This window comes from Xiphophorus maculatus, chromosome 11 (assembly GCF_002775205.1).
Source record: "Xiphophorus maculatus strain JP 163 A chromosome 11, X_maculatus-5.0-male, whole genome shotgun sequence".
Lineage (NCBI taxonomy): Eukaryota > Metazoa > Chordata > Actinopteri > Cyprinodontiformes > Poeciliidae > Xiphophorus > Xiphophorus maculatus.
The window spans coordinates 19794446-19817065 of record NC_036453.1 but is presented as its reverse complement, the minus strand read 5'-3'; the positions used below and the strand labels follow the sequence as shown (position 1 = coordinate 19817065).

The following is a 22620-nucleotide window of genomic DNA, read 5'->3' as shown; positions in this document are numbered from 1 at the left end:
ACTTTTCGATTTAACCTTCATTTGATGCTTGTAATATTAATAGGAATGATAGTAAATCCCTCCTGACCTTATGTTGGGATCCATTTTGATTGGCTGAAATCTTAACAAAAACATAGCTTGCCAAAATATGAAAGCCAACAAAAAGTCAGTTAACATATAGCTAAAAATATAGTTCTTTGCAAAGGTATTCATAGCTCTTAACTTTTCACATGTATTTTAATGGAATTTTATGTGATATCAACCCAAAGTAGCACATGGCTATGTAATAAAACAAAAAGGGTAAGTTATTTTTATTGTTTTTAACAAATACCTGGAAAACGTCCATTTGTATTTGCCCTCCTTTACTCTGAGATCATAAATCAAACTCATTCCAATCAACTGCAAAAGCTTTTTGTCAAAGGAAAGCAAAAAGAGTTCTGCTTACAGTTTGTGCTGCATTTCTTTTGCAGCCAAAGAAGCAGCAAGACTAAATATTCTAGTTCTGTTATGCTAGTCATTTGTAACAGGAGTACTGAAACTGATTAAGGAACAGCAGATTGTTGCAAAGAAAGCTAATGTGGTTAATTCAATAAAGTTTCATCCATATTTTGTGTTGTTCTAACCTGGCTGTTGAGAAAAGCTTCAGCTTGCTTGGCATCTCTAAGGAAAGTCTGGAAATCGAAGGCCTGGGCCAGAAGACTGTGACGGTTCTCCCACATGCGTCGCAGCTCATGCCACCCAGTGTCCAGCGCCTGAAGCCTCTGGGCCAAAAACATGTGCTGGGCGTCCGTCTGACCTTGGGTCACTTCCTCGCCAACCGCTCGCATCTTCTCATAATCCTCCTTGTAGTTGTCAACTTCATTCTTGATGCTCTCATGCTGGGCGAGCAAACTCTCGGCCTCAGGCAGGGAAGTGGGGCTGTCTTCTGAGGCCACTGCGGTCTGAGTGCGGGACAGCCAGGACTGGAAGTCATCCAGGTCCCTGAGGAAACCCTGAAGTTTGCTGGCTTCTCCCAGTGACTCCTCCCGTCGCTTCATGGTGGCATTCAACTCCTCCCACACCTCCTGAATCTCAGCCAGGCGACCCTGGATTTCTCCAGCTTGATCTGGATGTTCACTGGCGAGTTTTTCTGCCTCCTTTGTCAAATCATCCAACTTACCCTAAAAAAATATGAAAGCTAATTTAGATTAAGAAATAACAGGAGAACAAAAAACAATTATTTTGTCCAGGTGTTTTTATATTTCTATTTCTGCCCAGCATGCGTCACTTCCATACCTGAATAGCCTCGAGGTCCCTCTCCATGCCAGTTAGCTTGCGTTGAAGTGCCATCACTCCAGCCAGGTCGTTGCCCAAGCTCTGCGTGGATTCAATCACTTTGGTTTTTTCCTTCATCCACGTCTGGCTCTCGTTACACTCCAGGTGGTAGTTCTGGATGTTAAGAGCAGATTCCAGGGCTTGCTTCTTTTGGCCAGCCAGCTTCTCAAACTCTTTCCATCTAGAGTCAAAATCCATCACATGGAACATTAAGTACAAACAGAATGGTGCTTATAGTGGTGAGAATAAAGGCATGTTCAATATTAGGTCTTACCTGTTGTTTAGCTGGTCTCTTGTCTGGTGGATTTGGTCTTTGCTGCAGTTGTCTGAGCTCAGCAGCTGCTCAGCCACTTGATTCACATCAGTGACCCGAGTACCCAAGTTGTTCATCTCAGGCTCTAGGGTGTCAAACCTGCAGCAGAGTATAATTGTTTCATTTCACTCGCTATGAAAGATTTGCATCATTATAGTACATACTCATTGCAGGTTTATGTCTACTCTGAATATTAATTTGTGCAAACTGTACTGGTTGGTAAAAACCTGGAGAGGGATATATCAATGCTAAAAAGAAACTTAATGTAGACAGCATTGATTTTTGAAATTAAGATCATTTAACTTTTCCATGTTGAATACTTCATTTTTTCATATTTTTCTTTAGATATATATAAAAATAAATGCTCAATATTATTATTATTTTATTTAAATTTGTTTTGAGATTCAAGATACAAACAAGAAGCAAACTGGGATCAAGTTTTGCTAAAATGGCTCTTTAGCAATGTGAAGAAAGTACTGAATTTGAAGAAAGTAAGCGGAAGCATAACAATAGAAACAATTAGATGATTCACTTAGGATGGATAATTATTATACCAATTTTAGCTAATCCTAAATCACTTATGTTGTATAATGTGTATAACTAAAAAGTAAATAAAATTAAGTTTTTGAGATATTTTACAACTTTATCGTCAGGAAAAATTTTAATTGTATCTATTTTTAAAGAGAAAAAAAAAAGCACTGGATTCAGCAACAATCTTGTTACATAATCATCTCTGCTTCCATCGCTCCCAAACTGACCTCTGCTGCACAACCTCCAGGTCTTCCAGCTTGGTAGGGATCTCCATGCCATCCAGCCACTGCTCCTTCTCTTCCACCCACAGCTGGCAGGCGTCGGCTTCGCTGAACATGCGATAAAGCGCCAGGGCGCCTTCCAGAGCCTGTCGCCGAGCTGCTGATAGAGACTCTAGCTCTTCATAGCGCTGCTCAATAGCAGGAAGACGTCCCTCCACCTAGAGACCGCAATTAGCCGTCATTCACCACACAGAGCATGTGATCTGAAAAGGATAATGAAAACTAAAGCAAACGTACTTCAGGGAAATGAATGTATGCCTCTGGCAGTGCTTGGGCCTGCTCATGGAGCGAGTCAATAAGGGGGCGGTGGCTTTGGATCTCCTCTTCAATTTCTCTCTGCTTGCGAGCTAACGTTTGGGTGGAGAACTCATCGTGGCCAACCTCTTGACTGGACACTTGTCTAAGCGTCTCCATAATCCAGGCCTCCATGTCGTTGGCATCAGTTTGAAACTGGTGCAAAGCCACAGATTCCTTCAGACTCTGCTCTCTGAGCTTTGTTGTCTAATAAAATTAGAGTACAAAAAACATAAATGTATACAGAATAGAAGACTGTTTAGATGTGACAAATAAAGCTGCAAACCACAACCGACCTCCTCCAGATGAGCCCACTGTCCACGGATGTCTTGGATTCTTTCCGTGATTTCCAGGGCTCCAAAGTGTCCCTCTTCAACCAAAGCTTCTCCGGCAGCGATGCTGTTGCTAAGGGGGCCGTAGCGAGCGGCCATCTCGTCCCTGAAGGCCTCATGCTTACTCAGTAGGTGAAGGGCAGACGAGAGGTCACGGCCATTGTCCCCACTGGCCAGAATCTGCTCCTGCTCCCTGATCCAGGCCGCCTCCTCACCAAGATCCCACATGAACTGCCACAGTCGACGTGAATCCTCCAAACGCTCTCGACGCGTCGCCGCAAGCTGGCCAAGCTCCTCATAAGCTTGACCCAGCAGATCGACCTTCTCACTAACAAGACCAGGTTCACAAGGTTTGTAAGCTTTCAAGAAGGAAAGAAATGAGAAAAATGTGTTTAGATATTGATGAAAAGAGAAGCATCCGTACAGAAAATGATGAAGACCGCGTTAGAAGGCCTACCCTGGTCGTAGGAGGTGAAACGTTTGGCGGCTCCTTGCACTGCCTTTATCCTCTCTGCCTGAGCTGAAATGTCAGCCTCTACCAAATTGTGTTTTTGCAGAAGATCTAACACATCATGCAAATGTTTACCACTATCCTGGGACTGCAGGCGACCCTGAAAAAAAAAGACAAAAAACAAACAGCAAAGAGAAACATTTAGAGATGTTTTTTAATTTTTTTCAGTCAAAATCTGGTAAACATAATGAAGAAATGTTTGCTCAAAAAAGTTTAACATATAGAACAATGAATAGAAAAGTCATTTTAAAAAGGATTACGTTTCATTATTAGTTATTTTATTTGGTGATTATTAGATTTAACATTTTCAGAAAGCTTACCATAACCTAGCTGTCTAAGCTTAAACCTCCTAAGTAAAATAAAAAATGTTTACAACTAGAAATCAATGAGTACAAACTAATAATAAAGATGAAAAAAGTTCCTAACTGCAGACAATTGAAAATGTACTTCATTTGAAAAATCAAAGGATCAAGCAAAATACAGATTATGAATAAAGTTAATTGGTAGATAATTGGCTAACCACTACACTATAAACATATTTAAAAATGTAATCAAAACAAAAGAAATACCAAGTTCTCATTCTGCAAAGATAAAAAGAAAAGCAGTAAAACTCATTTAACCCTTTCATGCACAATATGAGTCAGAAGTGACCTGCCTGAGTTTTAAAGTTTTATACTTTTCCCAATAAGTATTCATGGTATTCCAAGAATATCCAATTGTTTGATAATCATACATCTTTTATATATATTTTTTATTATAGGTGGGTGATGCTAAATATATGCAAGTGAAGTAATAGGGAGACACTGATGCTTATCTGATAGGTTTATTTTGTCACAACCTGCAAAGAATCAGCCAGAGACAGAGATTAGGTTTCTTTTAATTTCTTTTCTGCAGAATAGGAGAATTGAGAACAGACGCGACGAATCGCTGTCAAACACTGTCTGGACTCAATTCTGCCAGTTCTTTCTTTGCATTTCTCTTTATTGTATAGAAAAAGGAGGTTGGGCTTCTTCACACAGTCACACAGAGAATTGACCAACCATCTTTACATTCTGGAGCCTCCTATGGACATGCCCTTACAAGGGCATGTGACTGACCACAACTAATCAGTTACATATGGAACTAATAACACATGAATGTTTAACGTTTTTAGCTTCCAAGCAAACATCCTAAACAAAGTTAATAATATACTATACTACAAAAGAAAGAGAAGTTAAGTAAATATAAAAAGAAGAATAATAGAGTAATAATATGAAAAGAATAATATGAAAGAATAATATGAAAACATAACTTGTAAAATAAACTCATGAGTAAATGAACAGGAGGATAATTTTCCTAACATTATCTCTTGTCCATCAACTAATCAGTGGAATCAGACGGCACAGAAATTAAATCTATTGTGGTTTTGCACAATGATTTTCTAATGTTTACTTGTGTGGATTTAATTATTTTTCACTTTAACAGGAAAAACAGTAGAACATAAAATTCAATTCAACACGATAAAATGCCGCAGATTGTGATAGAATTTAGAGTCAATCTTTGATACAAATAGCTGTTATATTTTTAAGTTACTTCATTTAAAATCACACTTGGGTGGGTGAAATTATATAAGCTCAAAAATAAGATAATTTCATACTTGTAATGTTATCTTGCCAAGTAACTGTATTTTCAAAGGTAGTATAAGACAACACTCAGCCAGCAGGAAATAACACAGGAAGTTAGTGTTTGAGTCATGTTATGCATTAAAATGGGCGTGCATGTGTTGTTGATCAAAAGCTGACACTGATGAAAAAGAGGAAAGAAGAGTTAACTGTGCTATTAATATAATACAATTTTTAAAAGTGTGCCAGTGATTTATTTTTCTTTCACCTTGCCATACTTTTGGTCTTTTAATTTAAATCTGAATCATCAGGTGGATGAGTTGACTGCAGTAATTAGAGTCCATCAGCAAGAGCTTGCTGAAGGTTTTATTAAGCCTAATTTATATTAGACTGAATAGAACTGACATAGGATTTTCAGAGTCCACTGGGAACAATAACCAAATTATGCAGTTTCAGGTTTTTTAGTAAAATAATATACAAATAAATGAAAGCAGAAAATTGAGCATTTTTATTTTTAAAAAATCTCAAAATCTTTGATTACTACAAAACATAAAACATCACTGGTACAAAATACAGGTATGAAAATGAACACCTGTGTGTGAAATGGGGGATATGGATTTGTGAAGGCATGAATTAGCAAAGATACGGATTGACTAAGAGAGATTTAAATGTCAAAATCAAACAATTGTAATACTGGTGAACATGGAGAGGAGGCAAATGTGGTGCTTTGCAAAAAAAAAAATCCCCCATATATAATCTCTATAATGAAACAGAGCTCTAATTAAATGAAACTAATGAAGTCAAGCTAATGAAAGACTGGCTGTTTTATAAAGAACAGTTTTAACTTGGACTACATGAACACTAAAAATGAACAAACATGAGGAAATACCAGCATTTCAAGACTGGCAGAACACAAATGAATTAAGTTCACAGCTTGCTAAGACGGCTTGTCAAAATTTAATTCCTTTAGTGCTCCGCATGATTGTAGTCTGCCTCTGTTAACCTCAGTTAAGCCAACAATGACAGGCAACACCAGTCAGCCGTTAGCAGGAATGGTAACAGCTAATTACTGCAATTAGGAGCAACACTAAAGCTGCTGGGAAAAACTATGAACAACATCTATCTTACTTCAGAGGATTAGCTGAGCCCTTTTAGTTAATTGGACACCAAAGCAACAATAGGAATAAGCACAGACATTCAGCACTTATTTAAACGAAGCCATTAAAAATGTCCATTTTACCTTTTCGTCGGCCATCCAGTCCATAATGTAACGCATCTCCTGAAACAATCTTTGTAGGTCTCGATGGGAGTTCAGACGCTCCCTGCGGGCAGCCAGAAGTTCCTTGAGGTATTCCCAAAGTCGAAGGACGTTATCCCGTCGTGCCAGTATGCGACGCACATCATGATATTTCTCTGCTTCCAGTTCTTTGGCAACAGCCTCCACAGCAGCAACCCGCTCCCAGTATGCACCGATGTCTGTCTCAATTGCTTCGTGTTTACGGGTGGCAGCTTCTACTGCTCCCAAATCAGTCCCAAAATTATCCTTGCAACAAAAAAAGAAGACTGTATGAGAATCCAGATAATCTTATAACAAGTTTTTAAACAAATACAAGTTTTTCATCAGGTTTAAGAGGAAAAGGTACGTTTTCTACCTGAGACACTAATCTCTGGTTCTCACTCAGCCACGTCTCCCTCATTGCTGCTTTTCTGTCAAAGCGAGCCGCCAGCATCTCCAGTTTTTCTTGGCGAATCAACTCATTTCTTAGTGCAAGCTCACGCTCATGTTCAGCCTTTTCCAGTCGTTCCCAAGCCTGCCAAACAGATGGATGCACAAGATGCCCGAATCATGCAGCAGACATGACACAAAAGTTTCACAAAGAATAACATTTTTTAAGAATTAGAGGAAAATATTTCCATTTTATTATTTGCTACATTTTTATATCCTTTTCAGGTACTGAAATGTGTACAGTGCCAGCCACATTTATTAGCTCTGGTAAAGATGTGTTAAAAACCTAGAATAAATGCATGTTTATTCCAGCATGGGTACAGTATCTCTAGTATCTCTAGCAATTCATTTAAAATAAAACATCACTGATTGCTGCGCCTTGCAGCATTGGCTGGTGACGCCAGTGTGGGCTGTTTGATAGAAAACAATAGGGGTGTTTGCTCATCACCCACATCTGAGGTTGTCAATGTGCGTTGCTTTCACATTCTGTCCTTTTTTAGTCAGAGATTACACAATTAATTTCAGGCGTTTTACACATTCGTTTACAGGGTTGCTGTTGAATATATCTGGTCTTGTATTTAAAACAAGCCCTACCTTATTTATATCAGAGATGAGTTTGCCTTCTTTTGGAATGTAAACTTTCTGATTATTTGCTCTCATTTTGCTTTGGATGGTAAAGAGAAGGACCTCCAGGTTCCCCTTTTCTGTAAATCTGTGGAGACAAAACATATTTTGGATTTTATAAAAATATATTTATATATATTTTACCCTTTACGAGTTTCCATCAGGCAAACTAATACTCACTTAGGGGGTTTCTCCACAGTCCGGTAGGAGTTGAAGGCCTGAAGCTGGTTCTGAACAGCACTCAGAGAGTTAGCCAGCTGCCGATCATTAAGTGTCAGTATGGTCTGCTCAATCCATTGCAGCAGCTCTGATGCCAGGGTCTCGTACTTCTCTATCAGTTGGTCAGCTTCAATGGCGTAATCGAGTACCTGCAGCCAAAACAATTAGTGATTCCACATAAATGGGACAGAAATATTTATACATCCGTCATGCTCTGCCTAATATATCCAAGCATATTTTCAAGTGGAAATCTGTGGAACATCTATGTGCTGTCATCTCATCTTGAGTAGATAATTATCTGTACACTCCTTCAGTTCTTGGTAATCAAGAACCACAAGGGAGCTAATAGGTCAGAGATGAGCAAAAACAAAGAGGATTTCTTCTATCCAAAAATAACTCAAACCCCAAAACCTTCTATAGCTATTTAACCAAACTATTGACACTTAAAAAGTTCTTGCTTTTAAATTATAAAGTCACTTAGCCAAAAGTCTCAACTCAGACACACACACACACAGAGCTAACCTTTCCAATTCGTTTTCCCTCCACTGCCAGAGCTTTCATCTTAGAGAAGTAATGATAATAGGTGGCCACATACGTGATGATTGACTTCTCATCTGGCTGATCAACATTGACATCTGGAAGAGAGGAATAAAACAAAGTTAAAGTGCTGTGCTCCAAATATCACTTGATCAAAAAACAAGAACAAGAAGTGTTCAGCTCTATCCACCTTTTAATTCTTTAAACAGCCTTTTGTGATGGTATTAAAGTTGACAATAATTAGTGCTGTCCAAGACTAATTGACTTTATTAAACTTAATAAAACTTGCAACTTAAATGCAGTTATTTTAGAGAAAAGCTGAATGCCTCAATGAAGCCAACAGCCACCTACCCTCTGGGTCCAATAGTTTAGTGAGGCCCATTTCCTTCTCAGCCACATTAAAAGCATTCTGGAGATTGTAGTGAGCATTGGACCTTTTCAGGTTGTCGAACTCAATCAAGTCAGGCCTGCAGACAATGAGAAACAGACGTTTTAATAGGAGCAGGATACAGATAAGAAGAAATGTCAAAACATTCGAGTCATCAGCTATTAAAAAAAATCTGTTTTGTGAAAGACATATGTAAAAATGCTTTTCATGCATAGACTAAAAACATCTGATATTCTTTTCTTCAATGAACACTTTCTTATTTTAGAAGTATTTGGATTTTAGAGCAGCATAAATATGCCAGATGTAAGTTTATTACAAATGAACCTCCACTAAATGCAGTTATAAAATGATGTAATAAAAATATTTTTAAACTAAAATTAACATGAATTACACAGAGGACATTGTGAAAGCTAAAAACTGCACATTGATAGCTGTGTCATAAATTAGTCAAACAGTAAATACAGTGAAATAATTGAACACCTAAGTAAATAAGAAACGCCTTCATTGTATGCATTGATTAATTCATCAATAATCTCTGTTCTATTCGAGTCACGAGTTAAGGATTAATCTTTGGTCTTTTATCTTTAAACTCTAGAAATCCTTTAACCAGCAGGGTGCACAACTGAGTTACCAACGATGGTTCTATATTAAAAAAAAATAGTTGGGTTATGACTGTGATCTAGGTCATCTTACTCCCCATTTTATTCTATTTTTCAAGTCCTACTGCACAATGGAAAAATACTGAAATAGAAAATGTGGTAAGAAACTCCTTTGACTGTTTTAATTCCCTGAACACCAAAGTACAAGAATATTGGATGTCTTTTGTGTTTGTAGGAGGATAATCTGAAATAACACCCAGTAAAAAAAAGAATAGACTGATCAGATTCTTCAGCAAAACAAGCCAAACAGGGACCACAGGTCAGTGACTCACTGACCTGTGTTTGTGCACGATGGCATTGAACGCCAGGCCATCTCTCCAGCTGGTGGTGAAGTTGTGGATGTTGACATTAGGATATCTGTAGGGGTCAGATTAAAAAGCATTAATCATTAGCTCAGCACGACAGAATACCATACTGATTTTCATGTAAAAAGAAAAAGAATACGCTAACAGTAAAAATATTCAGCACACAAGACAATTTTAATTACTTGGAATAGCAACAAAAAGTAAATTTATTCCAGTAATTAAATTCAAAGAGTGAAACTTATGTAAATTCATTACAAACAATAGAATAGAAAAATCTTTTTTTAATTCCTTACTGGGGAAAATTCACCAGAAAAGTTAATTTTTTTTTTAAAAGACTGTAAAACAGTATAATGTGAGAACATTAAGCATACTCAGGCTCTAAGAAATGTGTAACTTAGTAAGATCATTTAAAATATACAAACTGTGCTCTATAGTAGGCCAAGGATAAGAAAATAAACTAATAGTAGAGTTGGAAACAACATATTGGTATTGCTGGGAACAGTGATGGTTACAGTTGCTGGGAGGAAGGAGCTATGATGATGCTTTTTGTGCAGCTAGGACGCAGCTGCATATTGCCAAAGGAGCTCGCCAGTTGTGCAACGGCTCAATGGATGAGGTGAGAGACATTATCCAAAAGTGATGAGTTTTTGCCAGATTTTTTCTGTCTACATCACCTTGGACAGAACTGGCCTTCCTGATGATTCACAATTTTATTGACGACTTATTTCAAGTTCTCTTAATTTTTACTATTATAGTCTACTTTCAATGAAAACCCTTAAAAATTAATCACACATGGCAACATGGCAATACGGTAATCAATCTACGGCTCTGCCAAGGTGCTAAGGAAGGGGGGAAAAAAACCCAGCAGACCACACCAGATCACATGACCTTCCAAATCATTATCAACTGTACAGACTTCACAGTGGTCCTTAGACATTTTAAACACTGAGTAGGACCACTGAACAAAAGTCCAGTCCTTTACCTCAGGTAAGACACTTCTAATGTCTTTTCTCTGGAGTAGTTCAACACAAAGCACGTGGCAGTCATAACCAAGTATAAATCAGTGTGTGGTGGCTCTAGGCTCTGGTTTCAGCCACAGTTCAAGCATCGTCAATCTTCCCCAAACTGCAGAATGGGTTTTGTTTCACAATCCTCTCAAAGCTGCAGTTATTCCTGCTCCAACTTTTACTCCTACCCTTTTTCCCTCCACTTTACTTTCCAATTGGATCATTGGATACGGCAATCTGAACCGCTAACTTCCCTAGGCTGTGACCTTTTTGCAGCTTCCCTGTTTGAGGAAGATGTCAGTGACTGCTGGATAACTGTCGAGTCAGCAGACTTGCACATGATTGTTCAGATCATGACACAATCATTACATAAAATTTTTGTTTTCATAATCTCATTGTTAGTCTTGCATAACTCTCAATGTGAGAGAAATTAATAGATAAGCCAAATTAATAGATAAGCCAAAAGCCATAATCAGCTTTATCTATACAGAAATTATTTAACTGTCTATACAGAAATTATAACAGTGTTTTACTTTATTAGATAAATTACTGAAATAATTTAGTCTTTAAATTATAATCGAATTTACTGAGGTGTGTGTGAGTGTGTGTGTATATATATATATATATATATAAAACACTTCCAGACAAATGCTGTCAGCTTCTTACCCTGCTGTTTTCATTTGGCACCAAAGCAGAAGGGCATCTTTGGCTGACTTTTTCTCTTTGTTGTCTTCCGTTTCCACACTGATGTCTTGGATCTGTCATTTAATCAAGATAGCAAGATGTTTATAAATTACAATTTCTAGATTTAGCAGCATAATTTATAGTAATTACATTGGTATGCAATGACACCCTTTGGAGAGTGAGAAAACAAAAAGTCATAACGGGGAGCTCACAACTAAAACAATTATTAGAAAACCGCAGTGAAGCGCCATCTAATAATCAAGTTTTACGAGCTTCAAAGAGGAAGTGCAAGTTTGCATAAGGACAACATTACGATATAAACAATCACTTCATATTACCTGAAAGCGGAGGATTATAGTCCATATGAGGCCTAAGGTGAGACGGTGATTTCCATCCACTATGTCATGGGATCCCATGTTTTCTAGATGGACCTTTTGCTCCTTGAGAAACTGCAGAGCTTTGTCAACATTCTCGAGGCAGTGGATACGCATGCGGCCCTTAGTGGGTTTTGGCTATGAGGGTGGGGGGAAAAAAAACAAAAACAAAAACAAACAAACAAAAAGAAAACAAGATGCACCCATTTGAATGATGTTGAATAAAAAAATTTAAGAACAAATGAAATAGAAAGGAGCAGCTGACAGGAATTTAATGGGGAAAACAAATAGAAACTGGAGCACAAGCAAGTCCATGTAATAAAACAAACATGTCTAAAGAAAAGTGGTTACTTTCATGTACTGACCAGCTGTTCTCCTGAGAGGACTTCCAGAAGGCGGATTAACATGCGGCCATCCCGCAGATCTGTGTACAAGTCACCAATGCGACAAGTCACTCGACCCAAGTGAGAGTTTACCCATTTGGTGAATGTTTTCTTCTGCACGGCTTCACGCTCATCTGTAAAAAACAACAGATAAACAAGAGTGAGCTCGCATTGCCTTAGCTTTGACGTGTACTCAGCCTAAAATCCTCAAAGATGTCCCAGTGTGGAGTGTTTCACTAGTCTATATGTCCAAATGCACTCCTCTGAACAGTCGTATTTACATGAGGCCTTAGTAAATAAATATTCACAATTTTTTTTTTTCTGTAGCCGACAGAGTAGAGTGAACACCAGCAGTTTAAGCCATAAGAATTTAAGTCCTTGACTTGTGTACTCCCATTTTACAGACACTATTAATCCACGGAGGGTTTTCTAATCTTAAAGGACTAATTCAGGCTTTTTGAAGTTCTGCTAAAAGATTACAGGCAGTCAACATTTTACCTGCAGTAGATAACTTTCTTAGTGTTTTTATTTAGTATAAATCCAGATTAGTTGGTCATTGAAACCAACTTTGCCTCAGTCTCAAAAATCTCATGTTAGTCATAGCCAGGGAAGTCATGGCACAGTTTATAAAAATTGATACTTTCCAAAACTTAAAACTGCCTTAACATTGGGGTTTACATTGGGAAATAATTTCCAGAGATGGTAAATCAAAATTATTATAGTGTTCTAAGAAAATGTTGTTACACTATTTTTCACACAGCTTTAATTTCATATCATGGAGCTACATGGCCACAATGCAGTGTTCTTTTGTACATGTTTCACAAAGGATCGTCACTGGTGGCCCAGAGCCTCCCACCTCCATTTCCTGTGTAATTAATCATCGGCCTCTGTGTAAATAACCACCCAATGCAAATGTGACAGTGGTTTAAAGGTTCATAAAATAGTGTCAGCATAAACCACAGTGGCCTTTTTGAGATTAGGAGGTTTTTAAGGCAGTAAGAGTCTGCTTTGGTCTTGGCTCCAACTGGACTAGCTGTTAGCTTCCCTCTGGGACCAACAAATCTGTAATTTATGCTGAATGATGACGCTAAGCGTTTTCTACTGCAGGAAAGATATTACCGGTAGCTGCTTCTAATCTTAACAGAATCATACTACAAAGATCCTGAACAATCCCTTAAAGACCAATCAAGCAAATTTGATCTATATAGCACTTAACAACAAAGAGTACTCCTGCACCAAAGTGCTTTCCTTATAGATCAAGATATCTAGAACGACTAAGCCTCAGAAGAGTAGACACAGCACAAACATTTAGTTGCATGCATTTTTTTCTGTTATTGCAGGTAGTGCATAAAGAAAAACATTATACAGGTCTAACCCAGACGTGGACTATAGACATATTGACTACAGAAGTAAGAGGCTAATCCTGCTCCACCAACCACCCTTGTGTCCCAATTTCTAAAACGTAAGGTCTCCCTCGCTTTGGAAAACTATTTCCGGAATATAATCAGATATAAAACCAATCAGAACCAAAAAAAGACATGTAGCACAACATTAAATAAATCTTAAGATTCCCATAACACAAATAAAAAGCCATGATGACATTTATTTATTAGCAGCAGTTTGTGTGAATTTACATGACCAAGATGTCCACTGAATTATTTGTTCGCACAAAAACTTACTGAACTCACTATAAAAAGGGAAAATAAAAATCATTTTACAAAACACCGCAGTTCATTAAAGGTCTGAGTTACTTACATTGGATAACTAAATGGACAATTAATTTGAGAGCACTTTGAAGAGAATGCACTCAAGTACCTGAAGAAAGTTTATTGCAGTAATGCACATCAATTACTATCTGCTAGGGGAAAAAGGAAGAAGAAGAAGAAGAAGAAGAAGAAGAAGAAGAAGAAGAAGAAAAAAAACTGATTGTGAAATATAAGCCCTTTAGGGTGGAGTAACCCCATGGTTCATAGTATTTGTTCTGGTGCAACCTAAAGACATTTGTTGTTTTCTTCTGAAGCTATTCTCTGCTCAAATTAGCTGCTCTTTCTGACAGGAGACAGACACACTGGTGTCTGTCCCAAGACAGTGATAAAGTGCAGCTCATTTAAAGCCTCAACTTAAACTCCATACAACAAAGGCTTCTTGTTCATTCTGAAAAAGCTTGACAAAATCTGACAGAACAAATGAGCAACTCCCCAAACCCAGGTTCATAAAACCTTTACAGACAGTCTAAAGAGTAGAAACTGATATTGCAATCAAGGGGATTCTCCTTCCAAAATTCCAAGAAAATTGTATAAATATATTTATAAAAATTCTGAAACATTGGACTAAAAACAACATAAACAAAACAAAAAAAACAATCAGATTGTTTTTAAAAATAAACAAAAGCAATGACTGAATTTGTTATAATCATGTCCTACAGCTCTTCCAACTTATTGCCTTCTTGCCTGGCTGCCATTTTCTTGGTTAATTTGGATTTATCTACCTTCCAGATAAATCTAGAGCTCATCTACAAGTTTACAGAGTATAGAAATAACAAATTTTCAAAAACATGACAGGCTGCTGGATGAATAACTGCTCTAGCACCCAACCACCAGACTTGGCAAGTTTTCTGGGGGAAATCCAGAAATGTATGTGAGCTCAAGTATGTCAGCTTTCGGTCACTAAAAGAAATAACATGCTGCTGACTAGGTTGAGCTTTATGTAATAATAATAATAATAATAAAAATTAAAAAAAAAAACAGGTGATGAGCTATGACTAAGACGAAGTTAGTGTAAGAAACACCCCGATAACCTGAAGAATTTATTTTAAGGATAATACTTTTTTCACAAAATCTTATGCAAAAGGTGTGGCATTTCTATAATCTAATGTAAAAGCATATTGTAGCAAAATACAGAAGACTACTGCTGTACTTCCATGCTGTTCATGGCAGCAGAAACTTTTAGGAGAAATGTTTTAATTTTGTGCAATGTTGACTCTCTTTGCATACTGTAATTTTGTGTGTTGGTGTTTCAAGGCTGTCTTCTATTTAAGGTTTTAGGCGTCAGTATAGTTCTACAGAACAGCCTCAAACCTTTTTTTTCTTATTCTAGTGACACATAAATACCACAAAAACCTATTACTCCATTACTGGGGGCTTATTAATGAGTTTGGACCTGTTTAATGAACCTGCAGATTTATGTGGATTTGACAGGTGGACTAAAGCAGAGAAGTCAACATTCCTTCTGTGGCTTAGTCATGTTATGACAGCACCCAGGAGCAAGAATGATGCAGTCAGGAAGTGGAGGGGTCTCCTCAGAATAACTGCTACCAAAAATTTGGCACTGTACTTTCCACTCTGAACAAAAGCACAAGCAGAAATAATCACATAAAAATAAACAGTTTCTTTTATTTTTACATTCATGGACTGATGGTTTTTACATGCACAAGAGGATTATGCTGAATATTAATCATTTGCAGATCAATGCCTAAATTGTGCATTACGTTCTGCTAGAAAACACAAACGCTCAGGTTCAGCAACAGGAAGTTTGGTGGTAAACTGTCATTTTTAGTCATTGAAGAATAGCAGATGATAGCGGGGGGAAAAAAACATGCAAGCAGGTTTCTGCTATGATGTCAACTGTTTCCAACGTCATGTAAAATACTTGTGGAGCCTGCCAACATAACTGCAAATTACAGTTGCAAAACTACAACAGATGACAAGACGGCTGATGGGTAAAATATAGTCTTTCAAACAGACTCCCACTAAATGCAGGATAGCATTGCTTGCACTTTGACAAAACAGAAATTCCTATTAAAAACAAACACAGTTTGAAGCATTCTCAGGTTTCTAATCTGAAGCTACACCAGCATGATTTACCCCGGATAAAAACACAATACATTTGAATCCCTAACAGTAAAACTGTTTCTCAAAGCCTTAGTAATTTTTTACATTTTCCTACAGAAATGAGCACAGTCAGAAAGTTGTTTTTTTTAAACTCCCGATCTTTTGTGTGTGCAAGCTAGAAAGAAAAGAAAAAAAACACCAAGTGACTTGAATTTGCAGCACCATGTTTTTTCCTATTGTTTACTAATGACAGATGAGAAACCAGTAGTTAAAGGCATCATTAAAAGTTTCAAGCACATTTGGGCTTGTCCAGCCACTTTGAAACCGTTTGTAGATGGTGGTAAGCACTAAGTATATGTCAGAGCAAGACTAAAATGAGGGCCTGTCCCAGCCAGTGCACTCTTTAACAATTCAAGTTACTGGAATTGAGCTCTTGTTTTTCTTTTTTTTAACACTGAAACAAACCTGAGCACTAATGATAATGATTATCTGCAAGCGATCTTAGCATATATAATGCAGGACCTAATTCTGTTTGTGTGGCTCATACTTTACTGAGATCATGTTTAGCGATAACAATGCAGATGAATACAACACTAACACAGACTTAGTGAGGCAGGGCTTACAAATGTTTATAAGAAAAAAATCACATGATACAGTTGCTTCATTTTCAAGTCCCAGGAGCATGCTTTTCTTATAACCTCTTCACTATTTAACCTTGACCTATGAATCTTACAAGTATTAGCATGGTACTTAACTGAAAAAATAAACTACTGTTTTGGTACATACTGAAAATATTTTTTCCTTCAACAACAAACAAAAAAAAACCAGATATATAATTAATTCATGTTTTTTAAGTTGATCGGTAAACTACCATGTCTAGCAAGTAACAAAAGCCAAAAACACAATTTAAACCTTATTCTTAGCCCAAAAAAGTTTTAAATTAATAAAACAACCAATCAGGGCCAGGAGGAATGTCTTCATTGTTTAACACAACAATAAATAAGAAGTAGTGACCTTCCCAAGTAGTTCCATGACTGGCAATGAATGACTGCTGGAAAAGACTCCAGCTGCTTCGCAGCCCCAACCAGGATTAATAAGGTGGAAAAAATGAGTGACTGATTCCAAGATCTGCATTTAGTGGCTGAACCACAAACCAAAAGTTTTAAACATTTGTTTTTTCTAATACTGTGCAGGATTTCTGGTGATGTGACACTTGTCATAGATCAACTTTGCTCAAGAAAGCACACTAAATCACAATGTTGATGAGTCTGGCACAGACCAGAGACTAAAACATATTTGGAAAAATGAGACTAGTGATAACGTCATCGGTGGATATGCTAACTAGTCTGAGCATTCATGGCAAACTATGCTATAGGGAAGAAGTTGTAAAGAACAAATGTGAGAGAGGTTGTGAGAAGCGCGTATATAAGCATATTGACAGCGCCAAGACCCGCCTCCTGGTTGTGATCGGTTGTTTCTAGTTCGCACTGGGAGAGAGCTGAGAGGCTGTATTTTTTTCACATTGTATTAAGACATAGTTTTAATATGTAAAAAAAATATATTTAATACAAGTTACATACTGCAGTTTTAGCAATAAAACAAATTAGTTTTTAAATAAAAAAAGTAGTCAAAATAACAGGAAACATGCAAAAAGCTGGTCAATAAGTATAAGAAGCGTTTGTTTGATGTAAAGCCTCTAAAAGTTTATTCCACTGGTTACAAGTATTACTTAAACAAATACATACATAATTTTATGATCTGTTGAACGATGCCAGTCTCATTTCTTGTTAAACATTTTGGTTGAAGAGATTTTAAAATCAAATTCTTTCAGGAGTATTAATACTTTTGTGCTTATCAATAGGAAACCAGATGATGAGTGCTTTAATCAGAAGAAACTCAGGCAGACTTTGATAGGAATGTTAGATATTTAAAACTTGACTACCTCTAAAAGGCACATGTCACCAGCAGAAATGTTTTATCTGTCCTGCTGTACACATAACAGGCAGTGATCCAAAACAAGATTCCAGTCCTGGTACAAGACAGAGAGTCCGGTCACTGATTAAATCCTGTTTGCCACATCACAGAGATGGTGTCCTAACACACAGAGGTCACAATTCAACACTAAAAAAGAAAAGAAGATGTCCTTGTTTATTAACGGTAGCTCATTTATAACTATGAAATAGATGCAGCTAAGCATCATAAAACAGCTGGACTTAAGTCCTAATTTTACCTTTTTTTCCTATAAATAAAAAACAAACACTAACCTGTTTGAAATGGCAAAAGTTCGAGTTAAACAGATTTTTTTTTTTGTTTGTTTTTAATTAAAAAGCCTGTTTGACTTGTAGATCACCAATTTCTTCAGTGAACTTTGAATGCCTCCATTGTTGGATCTCCTCTTGCACAACATAAAATAAGTGGCATCACAACTAGAGGGGATTGCACACAAGTTTTGCCATTCCAGATATTTCAATAACCGTTCCCTTTATTGCCAGATACGCTTTGTAATCATCCCCCTCCGTGCAAAAATATGCAAAACTGCAAGAGAATTCGGAGCAGCTTAAAACGGGTCTACCTTCAGCACACAGGCTGGTAGTCATTAGGAGCTGACAAAAATTTCACCTTGCTTCATGTGCGGCCTTGGCCATGCGCAGTAATTCCTGGTTTTCTTTGTAGTGCCGCTAAAATGACCTTGATTTTGTAAACTTCTAACATCCTGCCAGTTACTTAACCCGACCTTTCATTATACGTGCCTTTGCTCGCAACCTCTACAAAAGAAGGTACAAACTGCTTCCATCAATTTGTCTGACTTTATGACCTTCTTTATGACATTCTCCACACAGAAAAAAATACTGAGCCAATCAGTTAAGTGCTCATCAGTGGGCATCTGACTTTACTCTTGTTTTTATCTTAGTAAAATAGATTTCCTAGATAACAAAAACGGCAATAAGTTTTACATCAGGTGTGCAAAGACTACCCAATATGTACTGGAATCAGATATTGAAAACATGCAAACACATTTGTAAGCAGTAGACTTTATTTAATCTGCTAAAAACTAGTGAGTGACATGTTGGATTCATTGAGGCTTAGCTATAGAATATCAATACATTTGTTGGTCTGTATCGAGACAGGGTTTGGATCATTACCACATCGGTGACCCATATAAAAAGTCTAGTCTGTCTCATTTCAACAGCTGTATCAGAATGCTCTACTTATATTTGACAACAATATGTGCCTACCATCATGGTTGACACAGAGCTTTGGCCAGTTATGGGTATGAAATGTGTACAAAGTTTGAAATAAAAACAAAGAACCAGTAAAAGAATATGAAGCCGGGGCATGCCGTGGTGGCGTAGGGGTTAGCGCGACCCGTATTTGGAGGCCTTCAGTCCTCGACGCGGCCGTCGCGGGTTCGACTCCCGGACCCGACAACATTTGCCGCGTATCTTCCCCCCTCTCCTTCCCTGTTTCCTGTCAGCCCATATAAGGGACACTAGAGCCCACAAAAGACCCTCTGGAGGGGTAAAAAATAAAAATAAAATAATAAAAAAAGAAAGAATATGAAGCCACTTCTTGGACATCAAAGAGTCATTCAGCTGCATATCCATGAATACGAGGCCATGCTTTTTACCCCTGTAGCTCTGTTGGTGACTGCTCAGTCACCAACATTGATCTATGCCTGCAAATTTAAATCTCCCCAAGTCATCATTTAACTCCTACATCCCTCCATAAACCAAAGCATAATGCTAAACATTCTATCTAAAATGTTAAACAATTCTGTGGTTTAAATGTACTAATCAGTGTAAATTTTACATTGAATACTTAAGGATCTTTTAAATGGCAGAAAAACATTTCGTGAGGTCAAATTGAAAATCTGGTTGCTGTATTTGGTCTCTAATTAGCTAGTGAATGTTTTAAAGTGTTAAATCAATCTAAAAGCTCTCCTTCTAGAAAAAAATGCATGGTTTGCACAACGACTGCGGTCTGTTTGCTGAGCTCAAGGAGGTTTTGTTCGCTCAGGTGTGATTAAAACTTATGTGCGGCTGTTCAAGCTGCAATTGGTCTGGACATGGTAAGGGGAAAAAAAAGTGACCCTAATAAATACTAGATGGGTTCCAGAACAAATGAGAAAATCAAACTGAGACCCACTGCAGTATCACCATAACAGAGCAGAGACAGAGAAGGGAAGAACGACGCTGATGGGGAGCAGAGACAACTAAGCCAGAGTCCCAGCTTTCACCTGGGTTTTCACCTTCTCTCCAAGAAGGTCGGTGGAGAGAATTATTAAATTTTCCAGAGGTATGAATATTTTTGAGCCTAATTGTATGTATGCTAAATTATTTATCTATCTTATCTTGGTAGATATATTCCCATAAAAAGATCTAAATATCTATAAATGCAAAGATACATTTCCAAAATTCTCTTAGCACTGCAATTAGCATTCCTGGTCTGTGAGAGTGTCGTTTTCCATTCCAATATCTGCTCTTATTCGATGTTTTTAGCTGCACAGTCCGGAACGTTCTCCTCCATCTATATCAGCTAGGGGCGCAATTTTTAGGCAGAGCAGTAAGCAGGAGGTACCAATACCTTTTATTTTGAAAAAATAAATTTCAGAACTGTTATGGTAAAGAGCTTCAACGTGTGTTTAAAGTGAACTTTAAGATTCAGCAATATTTGCCTTACAAAATAGTTGCTGACAATAGTTGACCAAAAAGCATGCATCCAGAAGCACAGAATACATAAACAGTAATTCATCTTAAAACCTCTTTATCTTCGGAAAATAAACTGATCATCTATTTTCTTGTATGCTGTGTGATGGTGTGGAGTAAACAAAGAACAATAAAACAAGTGGGTGGTTTGAGTAAAAGCAATACAAACATGCAGACAGACCATCATGGAGAAAGCATGACGAGGCTGAAGCAGAGGATAAATGATGTTAACAGTGCTGTACTTATGACTTTCAAAATGTTTACATATTTACAAGTTCCCTTCAGCTGAAGTACCTTCATTAGAAAAATAAACCAACTGTAAATAGTCAAAAGCTGTTTGTATGCATCCATTTATTTTGAACAAGACAATTGTTTTACTTCTAAATTCCTGGAGTTCTGCGATGACACTAAACTGTTAGAAAATATGAGCAGAACTAAGTGAACAAAATGGCAGACACAGCTGTACATGTTTTAGCTTTTTTTCCCCCACCTCACTCTATAAAGATAACTTTGATTTGACTTGTATGTCAGTGAGGGAAGGGCGGAAGTGCCCTTCCCTCACTTATGACTTTAAAAGTAAGTCTGTGATAAAACTGCTGCCTAAAACCTGCTACGTGTAGCACGACTTATTCTTACACTGTTAAAAGAACTCTAATGATGTGGCCGTAAAAACGTGTTTAACCTTTACAAGTTTGATATAACGACGACAAGAGCTGTCAGAGAGAGTAAAATACATTCCTGTTTCAGTACAGTGTATTTTTCTCTTCACTGTCGCAGTCAACATGCCCTTCAATTACTTTTCCTCTGCCATCTGCAGCTGCAGGTGATAACAGGGGAAATGTGGGAGGAGGGGCCCACACCAAGGCCAATCCCATGAGAAATGAGACCGAAACAATCAGCACTCAACAACATCTGCAACACAAGTGTGAAATGTCAGTAGAAAAACATGCCCCCCAATGGCTCCAAATATGTGCCTTTTTGTTACCCTCCAAAGTGCAGGGCTGTCAATAATAGAAAAACTGCACAAACAAAAAGCCATTGTGTGTGTGTGTGTGTGTGTGTATCCTAAACTCTCACCAGGGTAATGTGACTCAAGAGCAACAGCTCGAAGCCCTTGGAGTCATAGTGTCAGTGTTATTATACATTACATCTTTCATGAGGAACTGCAAAATGTGAAATTCACTACAGCTCCACATATAGGAGGATACTGTCTCTTGATGCTCCAGTCATTTCTTTGTCCTTTTGTATTATTTAACTTAAAGCAAAGTTGTGTGACTGAGTAATAATTGAAAATGATAAACACCCTGAAGCGGGGGAAAAAAAATACCTTTTCTGTCAAGTAGTATGGTCTATTTCACTAACACCATGCTGCTAGTGCCTGCTGTGTAACTATTCAGCTAAAGTCCACATCAACTGATTTGTAGAAAGAGCAGTGACCCTTTGGACTAGAACCCTGTTGTCTAACAAAACTCCCAATGTGTATTTATATATGAAGCAACACAAAAAACTAACTTCACAGAACTTTAGTTTGGCACCAACATCTAAGACTGACATTTACTGAGGTAAACTGAACTTCTAAACATTGTTTGTTGTACATTACAGAGAAAACGAAGAAAAAAGAAGGATAGTGTAAATAAATAAAAGGAAATTTAAACTGTTCTCATTCATTTGTGAAACAGGACTACTGACAGAAGGATATGACGTGACCGTTGATCCGGTATCTTAATTCAAACGAGGAATGTAAGTAATCATTTGAAAAATGTGTGTTGTGTACCATATGATAACCACGAGTCATCACGGTTATTAAGATTGTACAAGTTTTTTTATATAATGCGTCAAAAATTTGCAAAGCGCACCATTACTACATCTTATATACTATTGTGATTTCACTTGCTGAAATCACTGTAGTAAGAGTGAAGCTGACTCAAACTCAGAGCTGGTGGCCAAAGACATCTGAGAAGCTCCCAACATGTTTGACAAATGAGACCATTTAGCAGCTCTTTTTTTATTGGTCAATTTCAC

The 22620-nt window shown here is 37.5% G+C and overlaps 1 protein-coding gene across 5 annotated transcripts in view; it reads right to left on the bottom strand.

The window, feature by feature from the left end:
• Positions 1-22620, bottom strand: part of LOC102229236 (spectrin beta chain, non-erythrocytic 1-like) — a 56608-nt gene that overhangs the window by 15214 nt on the left and 18774 nt on the right. For all 5 annotated transcript variants that reach the window (XM_014470210.2, XM_014470211.2, XM_014470212.2 and 2 more), the window contains 17 exons: positions 12045-12196; positions 11644-11817; positions 11288-11379; positions 9586-9666; positions 8614-8729; positions 8248-8360; positions 7687-7874; positions 7477-7594; positions 6809-6967; positions 6397-6699; positions 3502-3655; positions 3009-3403; positions 2656-2919; positions 2365-2576; positions 1568-1705; positions 1255-1474; positions 603-1139 (listed from right to left, as the gene is read on the bottom strand). In XM_014470210.2, the coding sequence (XP_014325696.1) occupies positions 603-1139; positions 1255-1474; positions 1568-1705; positions 2365-2576; positions 2656-2919; positions 3009-3403; positions 3502-3655; positions 6397-6699; positions 6809-6967; positions 7477-7594; positions 7687-7874; positions 8248-8360; positions 8614-8729; positions 9586-9666; positions 11288-11379; positions 11644-11817; positions 12045-12196 (3416 nt within the window). The remainder of the gene's footprint in view (positions 1-602; positions 1140-1254; positions 1475-1567; positions 1706-2364; positions 2577-2655; positions 2920-3008; positions 3404-3501; positions 3656-6396; positions 6700-6808; positions 6968-7476; positions 7595-7686; positions 7875-8247; positions 8361-8613; positions 8730-9585; positions 9667-11287; positions 11380-11643; positions 11818-12044; positions 12197-22620) is intronic.